The following is a 13,871-nucleotide window of genomic DNA, read 5'->3' as shown; positions in this document are numbered from 1 at the left end:
GTATTTACTATGTTTATAGAGTAAACAAACTGTATCAGTAAAAACTTTCTACTGTCTATTACTATGAAAAAAATATTAGAAATCCGGAATATTTCTTTTTCATATTCAAAAAATAAACTTTTTGAAACCCTTGCCGTACTTTTTGAAATTTTTGCCGTATATTCCATAGAGATGGGCTACTTATAGAGGAAAGAGGAGGTATGCACGACTCATGAAAAATTTACAAATAATGCATATAAACAAGACGTATAATGATACAATAACTTATAAAATGTGTTTATAAAGTTTTATGAAAGAATAAGAATGGCAAATATGTATATAAAGTAATAAATAATAATTACAATCTTCCTACATATATTACAAGTGTTATGACATGAGGTACATATTTCATATAATGTGTTCATTGCATTTAGTGCACTGAATTCAATCTGCGCACTTTGTATGCTGTGGGCATAAATCCCGCTCGCTAAAAATGCCGTATATCCCAAACAGGTGGGATACACAAAACAACAAACTAAACAAAGAATACGATAGCAAAGCACTTGTATTTTGCTACACAACATGCTTTACTATTCCACTACACGTATGTATCACAAAATAATCACCAAGTCTTTTACGCGCCCTACAATAATAACGCGCCCTACATAAAGTTTTATTTTATGTAAATTATAATTTATGATGGCGTTACTTATTACAGTGATAAATCGATTCAATTCACAATAATTTCATTAATATTAACAGTAAGAAACTGAAATCATTAACACAATATTAATTTAACATAATGTAACAGAGTAGTTATGGGAAAATTACTCTCACTCTTTCTATTTTTTTTTTACTTCTGCGACATAAATCCCAGCGCAGCGTATTTGCCGGAGTTATATGCTTCAGTAATTCACGATTCTTCATAGACAAATTACATATGAATATCATCCGATATCTTTCAACTTTGAACAAATCGATTAATTGATGCGTTCGAAAACTGATAAAAGATATCTAATGACATTTGTATGTAATATATCGATGATATGCCTCGTCAAATTACCATTATTGTATCAGTATTATTTGGAAATTTGATTCTTTGTCAATAAATATATTCTGATGTTTTCAATTAGTTATCGAATATACTCGTATTAATAATTAATATATAAACATCAAATAATAGATGCTTTTTAGCAACAGAGCTTTTTAGCAACAATCATACACTGCATGATGCAGTAATATCGATTTGTAGTTAAAATATTGCTTAGCTTTTTTATTTTATTTAAATGAAAACTAAAATGAAAATTATATTTCATATAATACATCTATATCCGAATATATGTCGAATGTAATCTCGAAATTTTTCATTACTTTTAGAAAAATAAATGAAATGTAAAAATTTGATATTTGTAAAGTGATATAAAAAAACGATAGTCGAACGCAACATTTTAACTGTATATGGTTGTGTCGACTTGTGTCATAATTAGAAAACACGGAATCGTACACTGTTACACAGTGTTGCCTGTGTACGTTGCTGAAAAACATTAATATTGATATACAAATATAAAGTGATATTTGTAAATAATTTGTGAATATTGCAATTTTTTAGTTTGTGAACAATTTATGTCATATAACTGTACTCCAAATGTTTATTCCGCGAGTATGATGTGGATTAGAATTTTCAACATACTGAAAGTAGCATATAATATATTATGAAACGTAACACATAATACAAACTAAGGATTATATTTTCCTCAAAGAGTTTAATGTATTAGATTCTAAACACTTTTTGCCAAAGCATCCAAATAAATTTTGATTTTAGTGGAAGACCGATTAATTTTTAAATTATCGAAAAAAGTAAGCGATTTATAAGAAAAATCAATATATTGTTTGATTAAAATGATACACATCACTTGAGAAATTTTGAATTTAAAGCGATAATTGTAAGAAAACCCTTAATACATCAACGACTATATTCTCGCTTTTGAGGATCAGCGCGCAATTACTCGCATTCAAGAAGTCCCAGAACATCTCGGTACACTTTTCACTCGATGTCACACGACGGCGTCAGCGAGATTCGGAAATAAGTTCGCCAATTTCATGGTATCAGCTTCGTCTTCTCACCGTCGTATTTACTGAGCTGAAAGGCAAGTCTTCCAAGCGACTCTTCCGCTCGAAGAAACGGACTTAGATATGTTAAAGGTGACGATGTGAAATTCGCGCGGTTATGGCAAATTTTGTACTTGAAATTAATACATTGTATGCAATACAATGCAATGTAACGTAAACAAAACTGATCAGGATTGAAATAATCTTCTTCTTTATTATGGATAATATCCCAACGCATATCTCTCTCTCTCTCTCTCTCTCTCTCTCTCTCTCAACATAAAAATTTATTAGATGTCTCTCACCGATTGTCACGTCTGGCACGATTCGGCGTGCCCACCTTGGGCTCCTCCATGTAAAAAACTACATCGCCCTCGTTCTCAAGACGTTGATTGTCGTTCAGGCCAGTCCCAGCACCAGCTGATATGCCACCCGATATCGTGACGGGCGGCAGAGCCGGCTGTTGCTGCTGCTGGACGTCCATTCGGTTCCGCGATTTCCGCCTCTTCAGCACACTCGCCTTCTTTGCCACCTGGATCATCAGAGACTGAACCCCCGGTGCCCTCCCATTACAACACACATCGAACACAACATGCACTATCCCTACTGGCCAGACACTCGGCCCCTTTCTCTCTCTTTCTTTCTTTTCTTATTTTTTTTTTTTATTTATCTTTCTCAAATTGATGAGCCCATCATCAACGTCATCGTCGTTATTTTGCGGAAAATATGTACAACAGCAACGATTTCTTCCATGAAATGCTCAGAAAGCGATCTATGGAAAATTACGTCGATCGCAAGCCTATGTCGTTTATGACATCCTTTCAGCTTCAAAAAAACAACTCAATCCATATATAACAAAATTCCAAGCGCACAAATATGCCGAGCATGTTACATATAATAAATTTTTCTTCTCAGGACTTTATTTTAATTACAGAACATTTTTTAAAATACTTGGATAAATCATACTAATAATACCGACGAAAACGTTCTACGTGGATATGCGTCTTTTATTCAGGAGAAATCTATTCTTTTTGAAATACATTTGCGTAAACGTTCTAAGAGTAGTATCTTGACATTAAACACATTTTTAAGCATTCGAAATCTCTCCGTAATACTGTACATTTTTCGTACAAAGAATTGTCAAGCTACACGGCCGACGTAAGTTCCCATTTTTATGTCATGAATTCGCGAGCAAGATTTCAAGTCCTCTGAAGATGCGGAGACAAGAAGTAATATGTAGGCATACACATATATATACATACATATATATACATATATATGTACGTAATTCAGGCTCATGCATGTTATAAAATATCTCTAAGTAATGTGAAGTTGCTTTCCACGAGACACTAATCACTATCTTTAGAGAAAAAGAATATATTATATATAGAATATAAGAATACACATACATAAGCTGGGAATACGTAAACACGATTAAATAAACGATTACATTGTTTCTTCATAAGCAAAAACTTTAAGAAGCTTACGCAAAGCCTCGTTCGTTCGAAAAGTAACTTGTACGAACGCGCAGGTAGATTGCCTCGTTAGTTAAAAAAAAAAAACAAAAAATTCAGTATCTTAGTTGGAATTTACAGTTTCAATATTAAAAAGAAAAAGCAATGATATTTCAAATAAATGGACAGTTCGTACAACATTAAATTTAATAAGCGTAATGGTTTCGTAAAAGTTGTTGTTATTTCCTTTTTCGCTTGAAAATTCGAAAATCTTTAATAACGATGAATATTCAAATCCAAATTCCCGACGCAAATTTCGATTCTTGTGGTAGCAATGTGAAATATATATTTTTTAATATGCTATATTTTACATTCAGCAGGTGAGTACAGTGATCTCGACTTACATAATATAAAAAATAAGACATTTCATGTCTTGTAATAGAAACGTGTAAAGAAATGTGATAAAAAGTTTAGGGAAAAATAAACATGCAAAAGTCTCAGGATATGAACTTCTTATTGTACTGAATATTAAGTAATAATTATTTAACGAATTGCCGCTACAATTTCCTTTCAGCTATAACAAAAAAAGTAAAAGTAAAAAATCTCGATTTTAATTCTAAATTATTCGGGATAATGTAGCGAATAAAAATAAAATAAAAATTCATTTCAATAGGAAAATAATTTGTTAAAATAGGAAAAATGATAATTATTATTTGGAGAAGTTCGTATAGTCGTATATGATAGTTCCGTAAATCAATATTACGTTCTGAGGATTAAATACTAAATGCAACCACGATGGCACATTTGCGCAGACTTGATGTCTTTATTACAATTAAGCGTGCAGCAAGAAAGTACGGTTCCCGTAATAGCAATATGAAATATATTTTTTTTCATGTACTACATTCTACATTATGTAAATATGTATTTTTTAATATGCTGTATTTTATTTTACATTCAGCAGGTGAATGCAGTGATCCCGACTTACATAATATAAAAAATAAGGCATTTCACGTCGTGTAACAGAAACGTGTAAAGAAATGTGATAAAAAGTTCAGAAAAAAATAAACATGCAAAAGAGAGTAAGAATGAAAATAAATATAAACCATTTTTTTTTACATACCATCTTCTTTACACAAATCAACTGAAATATATTTAAGGTATATTTTATCATTGTTAAATTATCACTGAGCGTTCTTTCTATTTCTTTTAAATACGCAAAATCGATGCTCGCGCGCGTACGTATAGTATCTGCGCAGTTTTGAAAGAAACGGAGATTGAAAATTTTGGCAGCAGATGCAAAATGGAGATACCGTTCCTATGAAATTAACCGTTTCGTGTTAATTGAGCGTACACTTGAAATGTGCCGATAAACTGTTTTATTCCATTCGATTTTCTTGCGAACTTTCTTGTTGAGGAATGTATCATTAAATTAATATTGTAGTAGCTGTAAACATATGTCTCAAAAATATGTATATATACATTTCCCATTGAATAAGCAATTTTTATGGCAAGTTTTTCTAACTTTATACACAGATACAAAAATGGAACTAGCCATAATAATTGCGAGTAAAATGAAAATCAAATAGCCTTGTACGGAAAAATCAAATGCAATGCTAAAAAATACCGCATCCGTTATTTGATTCATGTTTAAAAGCAATTTATCCAAGGATGACAACTACTGCAGTTCTCAAGCGATTGCGTTTAAAATATAAATTTAATTAAAAAAAAAAGAATGTTACGAAGATAGATGATAAAATTCGCTGATGATAAAATTCGTTGACTGATTTTTTATGAAATTTGTATCTGCGTAGCACGGCGAGTCAATCGATGTATTGTTGAAGCAATGACATTTGCAATTTATATAGTAACTAAAAAAATAAAGATATAAAGTTATAGAGTCCGAATGTATGACTATGTGAATATCAAAAGTTTGCTGACTGGTATTTTATGAAATTAACTGACAATTTTATATGAAAAAAACTACGTTCAAAAACGAATGTAAAATAAACGTTAAAGTATTCTAATGGATATCTGCATACATTTTATGTGCTCAGCATTCCAACTAATAAACGATGTTATTATTGAAACTGTAAGGTATATACATATTCAAAGTCAATCCATTAACAAACATTTCGTTAAAGAGATTGTCCATGATATGTACTACATAATAAAATTAAACAAACAAATTAAACTAATGAATAACAAAAGCGTAACTTTCATTATTTCGTATGTAAGGAGGGATAATGTACAGAAGCCTCTAGCGCATCTTTAATTACATAAACACACGTATGTGACTAGCAACAGAAGGAGAAAACAAAATCATTCGGATTTCAGCGGTAAATAACGGCACATTGAAAACATCGAGCAAAAAATTCGCATTCTCCGCTTGCATCCATCCACTGCCAAATTATCATCGGACAAGTAATAATGTAAAAGTACATGGCCGTCACACATAGTTGTCGCTATTACACAATACTGGGATTTATTAGAGTGGTAAATAATTAATAAAAAATAATATTAGACAGCGAAATTCCTTCGCGAATCCCATCCTTATACGTTAAATTCAGAAATTTTTCGGGTCTGAAAACGTGAAGAATTTAATTTAATCTTAAGTGTTTTAAGCAAATACGTTAATCTCTCATTTTCATGACAATCTGGTATTTCTACGTATATTTAAAATTTGATAATTTATAAATATTGATTAGTATAATTTATTTAAATCAATTAAAACTAATTAAAAACATTAATACCAAACCGGTAATTCAAAATGTTTCATTACTTTTAACAAAAAATAAAAAAATCTTTATCTCACTAGAACTTGCCTAATTGTTGAATTTGGATTCGATTATACAGCGTAAGGCCCAATATAATAATAACTCATTCACTTTTAACGAAACATTCAATAATTTATATATAAGTTATAAATTTTAAAAAACAATCTTTTTCTCGTTATACTTTCAAGTTGTTTCACGTTTATTTGCGCGATAAATCGACACAAAGCAAATTTTTGATTTCTCACAATCCGCTTAGAGCATAACGACCAAGTCCCCTGCGACTCAACGGTATTAGTTGACAATCCACTCGCGCGTGGAAACGCAATCGCGGTAAAAGTCGAGAGATCGTGGCAGCAATTAACGTGGATACGATATCAGTGTAATTCCAGATCCATTAGCGTTCTCGGCTGCGCGCGCGCATCGACCGAATCGCGAACAAGATTGGACGGGTGAAGAGACTGGGGAAAAAACATTTTTCGCGCCTATTTCAATAAGGTGATTACGTGATTCGCAACGGATTAGCGTCTGTCTTGACATGTAAATGTCACGTAGTAATCGCTCGCGGCACTCGGTCAGTTAGAACGTTCAAGAACATTGTGTAAGCAGCTAAGAACATCAACAGTCAACAGCTAAAATACGGCTATGGCGCTTCGATTTTCGCTAAACTAGCAAATGAGAAACTTTACCTTGCCCAAGGGCGTTGACGGCTGACCGGCCGGCGACGGATCCTTGATGTAGATATTCCACGTAGCGACGCTGTTGATGGCCTTATCGGCGGCGTAACACCTCCATAGGCACTGTATCAACATCGCAGCAGCTGGTATTTGCCGATTGAAGTGCTTTTGCCGTTGCTTTTGTTGTACCTTCAGCGCGAAGCCGGAACCTAGAATACCCTGAAAAAGAAATGCGAAAACACCAATTCACGAGACACAATAACAGTCTGATCGTGCTCAATTGTTTCGATTTCTTGTACAGAGATAGACAAATACAAAATTGAAGTTTGAGTTCTTCAGTCAATATTTCCTTTCCAAAAATATCGTAAAACTTGTAGCTTACGAATTACAAGCGATGCAAGATAGAATCCTTGAGAATTCGTATATTCAAAAAGAAAACAAATACAACATAAAAGATTCATATTTCTTAATTTTTAATAAATTTGAATTAACTTCAAATTTATGATTTGACTGCAAAGATATTAATTACGGGAGATTGATTCGATATATTAGTTAAAGAATCTATAAACAACAAGTAACTGTAAGTACAAGGCATTCTGTATATTATAAAAGAAAAAGAGAACAATTCTTTGTAGTAATGTACTTACTGCTGGAAGTGCGAAAAAGGATATAGCAAACACGCTGAAACATGAGGCCACTATTTTTCCCATCCACGTTTGCGGGACTGTATCACCGTAACCTATCGTTGTTACTGTGATCTGTAATATATCGAAAAACGTCAAATACTCTTAATATATATGGAATTACACTGTACACACAATGTCACATTCATAATGATATTGACGATGAATTTAATGTGAAGAGTTTTACCGCATGACACACCATTGACATAATTTGTAAACCCGCAAAATATAATTAATTATACCTATTAATTAGCATATATTACACCCCAATAAGCAATTTGTGCTGCATGTATAAATAGTGCTGCAATTTGCATTGCGACGCAATGCAAGCATTGATATCAATATCGACATCGACATCAATTCATATCGCTTTGTTCGTTGAAATGTATCATTATAATCATGGTGAAAATATACTTCCACTATGGTTAAAGTGATAGTAGAGAACGACACGTAACTGTCGTAGTTATAAGGTTAAGCAGAGAAAAACTTATACGTAGGCATAAAAAAGCTATTGTGTTACGTATTACGTATACGTTTTTCTCTGTCTTACCTTACATCTATAATTCTATAACTATGACAGTTATGCCTCGTTCTCTATCACCAGTAAATTGCGAATCGTTAAAGTTGTTTAAAAAAAATAATCCGTCATCACATTATCGTTCTTGAATTATTTCCACAATTTTTTACATGACTAATAAATCACACATTCGTTTTTACATCGTTTTCTTTCATAGAATTGATTTATTACATTTTATTCTTACATTTAAATTGCACTTTTAATGATTTGGCAGGAAATAATACAAAATCTATTCATATCGATTTTTTAATTATCAAGTACGAGTAAAAACACATAGATTTGCAATTAGATAATGAAGTTAGCGTAGAAAGGGAAAGATATATAATTTAAAAATACAACATTTATAATTAAAAAAAAAACAGAAATAAAACGTATAATTGATTCGTACAAGTTATTTAGAAGTCTCTCTACATTTTATATTAAAATTACAAATAAATAAAACATGTAAATGTAGAGAGATGTTATAGAAAATACACAAATCGTTAAAATAATCAGTAACAAGAGACGGACTCACCACTCCCCACCAAAGCGCATCGGCGTAACTCGCGAAGTCTGTTTTGCCGTCCGGTCCAACTGCATCTTTTTCGGCAAGATATACGAAATAGCTGCTGAAAATGAGGCCTAGGAATCCAATGTACAGTGTTGTAATCAACTCCTGTTGAATAAGAAAAATAAAAAATGTCTCTTGCAACTATTAATACCAAAATTTCATGTGAGTATGTTTGTATCTTTTTGTAAAATGTACATAAATGTAGAAATTGTTATATATTTCCATCCCCACAAAGGTGTTTACACACAGGTATACACTTCCCTGCTTACAAATAGTTAACTTAAAGTCATTGCTAAGATCAACTTCTTGCGTATTTTGGCAATTTTCGAGATATATTCGCGATAATTGGTGATATACCTGACGATGTATGAAAACCACGGAACCCAGAAGCCGCCACGTACCACCTTGACGATCGACGTGAAGCATTCGCAGAATCTGCAAAAACCGAATGCCTCTGATGGCAGAAGTGGCGAATACCTGACCATTGCTTCCTACTGACAAGACTACCATGGACGCTACTACGACAATTAAATCTGAAAAGAAAAAATGAAAAGAGTACCTTATGATAAATACAAAAAAAAAACACAATCGCGATAAATTCGCGAACGTATCTAATATATGTATATCATTATAAATAGGGTAATCTTTATATTGTTATGTCGATTAAATATAGTATAATACACACATGCACACGCAATATCTATTTATCTTAATACACACTCATTTACAAAATACACATATTTATTCTAATATGTATAATATATATGTATTAAAATAAATAATTTTTGGATATCGATTAAGTATGCATATAATCGGCAGCAATTAATATATGTAAAGCGTGTAATCCGATTAATGTCTTATCCGGCGTTACTATTTATCTGCAAGATACGTCGACAATGTACATTGTTAACGATTAAAAACAATTCTCTTTCCATCACGCGTTATGAAATTGCTGGAATAGATGTAATCTCAGCAATTCTGCGGCTGGCCTGTTAATAATAATATTCCATTTTCTACATTGCGGACATTTACTGTTCTGCATTTACAGACGAAATAAAGTAAAATACGGTACATTCTCTCTCTCAATTATTTGAGATTACTGCTGGAGAAAAGATATGCGCGAGATAAAAAAAAAACATAAATACTTAATCCGGCAGGTTCTACTTATCACGCAGACAACAATAAACCACGTAAAATAAATTTAGCGCCGAGACACTACCGTATCTTCAGTTTCGAAAAAACACAACTAATTCAAATTGATTTACCGCAAATTGCAGATACACGAATTATTGGATAATAATAAGGAAATTTAGATGGCGAAAGTCTTGTTCTGATATAATCTTTAATAATTCTGATAATATCTACAAACATAGAGATAATTAAATTTATACAATTAATATATACGGAAATTGATTGGATCAGCAGTTCGCTTTTCAGATAATATTAGGAAAAAAAAAATAAACTCGTTTATTTTATTCTTTCTGTTTTTACTGTTAAGCTTTCAATCACGCATTTGTTGTCAACGTAATAACAAAGTTTACGAAATAGAAACTAGGTAATCAATTTTAGGCGAGTCTTCAATTAAGGGAGAAATTTCAATGTTCACATGTGTTTCATTTGTAAAACGCGTCTGACAGAATGATGATTGCGATACAAAGCGCCAATCTTGATTTTAGTAAAATGGATTCGATATTAAGGCCAGCGTTTAATATCACAAAGTTGGTCAATAGCAACGGTCACAAACGATCCCATACTGCAAACAATACGAAACAAAGGGACGATTATCAAGATCCTATTTTGCGTCAATCGAACAATGCAAATATCAGATTAATTTTGGCTGTATTAAGGTTTGGCCGTGTCGTGGCTCATTGTTAGGAGAAAACGAGCAACAACTCACCTATGATACAAATCGGTTTCCGTATGAATCGTAGCCGTCCACAGCAGCCCATATACTTCGATCTGCAGCCCGCGCTCCATAATCGAACCAAATATTCAACTCCAAAGAACACCACGAGACATATTTCCTGAATAGTAATGAAGTGTAAGTGATCTCCCAACCTTGAACTTGATACTAAAGCCGGTACTCGTAATCGGTTATTGTTTTAAAACTGTCTTATGTAAAGTCTTAAGATGCTAATACGGCTCTATTATCGACTTATGACATCTCAAGACTATACTTAAGTAGGTCTTAAATATAAGAATCGACTATGAATATCGATTTAATTGAATTCATAGCAATCGTGACAAAATCGGCAATTATATATCCAACGTCGGTGAGAAAATATAACAGAATAATTTTATAGATTAATATAGACGTTAGCTAATTCATTTCTAAAGTAAATATACAAAGAACGCGGTAACACTTGAATAGAGTTGGCTATTGTATCGATTGTACTAACGCTGTTGTATGAACGGGATGCCCTAGAAAAACGAGGATGTCGACGTTAGAACTGCAACAAAGTGGGCGAGATCCTTGAGAACTGGCTTATACTATATTCTTTTATGATACAGAACATTGACGAGCTTCGTGCTTTATGCACGCTTATTTTCTTCGCGTTCGCATGGAAAAAGGTGAGAAAGAATCGCGAGCAAAGATTTTTACAATATTGAATACCGATTTATGAACGACATTTGTACCGACGATAGTCGTAGTTTGACGTGTAAACCTTCACAGAGTTTTCACTCTTTAAAAGATGAGAGGGAGGATTAATTTATTTATGCAACCTCGACGGTGATAAAAGAAGAGAAAAAGTTTGTCGTCAAGAACTGTTGTAAAGTCTACTCTCGGGCGAATCAACAAATTTGAAGTGTTCTTTTCGAAGACTAATTAAATGAGGTTTGCTTTAACTTTCTTAAGGAACGTTACAAACCTTTGTTTATGAATTCCTAATCATTCTCAGTATTTAACGTTTCGTACTTGGAAAGTACAATGACAAATAAATGGTGGTATTCTATCAGATGCACTTAATTCTTCCCTCGAGACGAGAGAGAGAGAGAGAGAAACATTACGTTGGATTTTAAGCTTGAATAGAAAAGCATATAGAATAGGCAGAAATATACACCAAGAATAATAGAGATACAATAATTGAAATTCTATTACAAAAATAAAAAAAAAAGATAATTTGCAAAACGCTTGAACCGATATTTTTATCGAGTTTTTAATTCCAATATATATGTACAAATACTATAGAAATATTAAGTATAACAAATATTCTCAATTGCGACAAATGGATGGTTTAATTTGTTTCAATATTAAAAAAAAGATTGCACATTAATCAAAAAACTTTTAGATAAAAGATAGTTCGTTAAAAATCTGTACGCATACTTTATATACATCAAACGTATGTTTTTTTTCCTTTGCACTGGAGGCAAAGGAAAGTACAATCAATGTGGTTGCGATAGAATACTTTTAATTTAGCAGTTCTGCAGTATTTCTTGAAATAGTGTTATTGACATTATTTGATGCAGAGATGCTTTTAATATCCTATCCAGTTATACGCTATATATTATTGTACTTAATAATGAATACGAGCTACTCACCATCCAAAACAGAGTTTCGTTTGCGAAGTTACTGTATTGATCTATCGTTGACAAAACGCTAAATATGAGGCACACCAATACCACCATGAACCTGAAAAGAAAGATATATAATGATGTATGTATATGGCAAACCTTAATTAGAATCTAGTACAGTTATAAAATTCCAATCAGATAAATGATTGATTAGATTAATTCATTAGAACACGTGGGCGTGTCATATATGTACATTAAAATCAGATTTACATCTAAAGCGACTTCAGGGTCTTGATCTAACTCTCTATCATGTAACAAATACAGAATCAAAACATGATTCAATCTTAAAGTTTCACCTGAAGTAGCGATTTGATTTATTAAAAGCATGGACTGTATGTTACAATTAAATGCACATTTAATATAATTAAAATATAATTCTTTAGATTCTTATTAAATTCAACTGCCATTTTCTTTCTTCAGCTTTCGGCTGATAATTTTCGTACTATTGAAAATAATATAAAATTGTTGGATGATTTGTTGATACGTTTGCTCTTGCTGATTACGCTTAATCACTAAAAAAGTAGATGCTCTTAAATAATATTTTTTCAGTTTTAAATCTTTATAAATATAGGTCTGTATTCAGAATGCGTTTTTATCGATAAAAGCGCGCTTTTATCGATAAAAATGCGCTTTTATCTCCGAATTTCTATAATATGCATAATGTAAAGTATAGCGCGCTAACATCGTTGTAAGCGCGTTCTGAATACCGACCATGGAATCTAATTTCTCATATGAATACATGAGATGCAATCACGGTAACATAAACATATGATATTAGAAATAATCTTAGCAAAATAAACTGAAAAGAGATACAATAATTTTAGGGTCAATCTTCTCGTAAAGTAAAAAAAGTTTATCGCATTACAACTTGCGTTTATTTAACCTCTACTCTTATTAGCCTTAAATTCCTTCATTTATAAAGAGTTTTAAGAATTGAAAGTCCGTATCTTATTGTTACGTTTTAAATTATAATTAAAACATATATATTGTACATAATATATTATGCATAAAATTTGTATTAATAAAGCTTTATTAATGATAATCCAGATCAGTATTAAACTTCTGTGATAATTATAATACCATTGGTAATTATAATACGCTTAAACTATCGATATTATACAACAAATCCAACATATTATAATGTAACAAATATTCAATGATCAAAATGCGACATAAATTACATTATTATATTTCTTGACTATATATTACATATATTACAAATTGACTATGTATGATGTTTCAGTTTCTGCGTTAGCAGAACTAAAACTTTACTTTATTGTTAATTCCAACTCTGAATAATAAAAGTGCTGCTAAGGTTACTTAAATTACTTAAATTCTTCCACTAGAATAAACTATTCCTTAAACTATTGTGTCACCTGAGTCTAAACTGACAAATTACTTGACAAACTTACACAGACATGATACTGGACATACACTTTACTGATTACTGGGAAAGTATAACTTTATACTTAAACTTGTAAGAGAATGTTATTATATTTTA

The 13,871-nt window shown here is 31.8% G+C and overlaps 1 protein-coding gene across 1 annotated transcript in view; it reads right to left on the bottom strand.

Annotated features, from left to right (window-relative positions):
- Positions 1–13,871, bottom strand: part of LOC108757328 (potassium voltage-gated channel subfamily KQT member 1) — a 40,595-nt gene that overhangs the window by 11,557 nt on the left and 15,167 nt on the right. Inside the window, exons 4-10 of the mRNA XM_018501820.1 lie at positions 12,338–12,428; positions 10,695–10,821; positions 9,155–9,330; positions 8,762–8,902; positions 7,635–7,745; positions 7,000–7,206; positions 2,391–2,632 (exon numbers count right to left, since the gene is read on the bottom strand). Of these exons, the coding sequence (XP_018357322.1) occupies positions 2,391–2,632; positions 7,000–7,206; positions 7,635–7,745; positions 8,762–8,902; positions 9,155–9,330; positions 10,695–10,821; positions 12,338–12,428 (1,095 nt within the window). The remainder of the gene's footprint in view (positions 1–2,390; positions 2,633–6,999; positions 7,207–7,634; positions 7,746–8,761; positions 8,903–9,154; positions 9,331–10,694; positions 10,822–12,337; positions 12,429–13,871) is intronic.

Source organism: Trachymyrmex septentrionalis, unplaced genomic scaffold (assembly GCF_001594115.1).
Source record: "Trachymyrmex septentrionalis isolate Tsep2-gDNA-1 unplaced genomic scaffold, Tsep1.0 scaffold137, whole genome shotgun sequence".
Lineage (NCBI taxonomy): Eukaryota > Metazoa > Arthropoda > Insecta > Hymenoptera > Formicidae > Trachymyrmex > Trachymyrmex septentrionalis.
The sequence above is the reverse complement of the archived record's forward strand: the minus strand, read 5'-3'. Positions and strand labels throughout refer to the sequence as shown.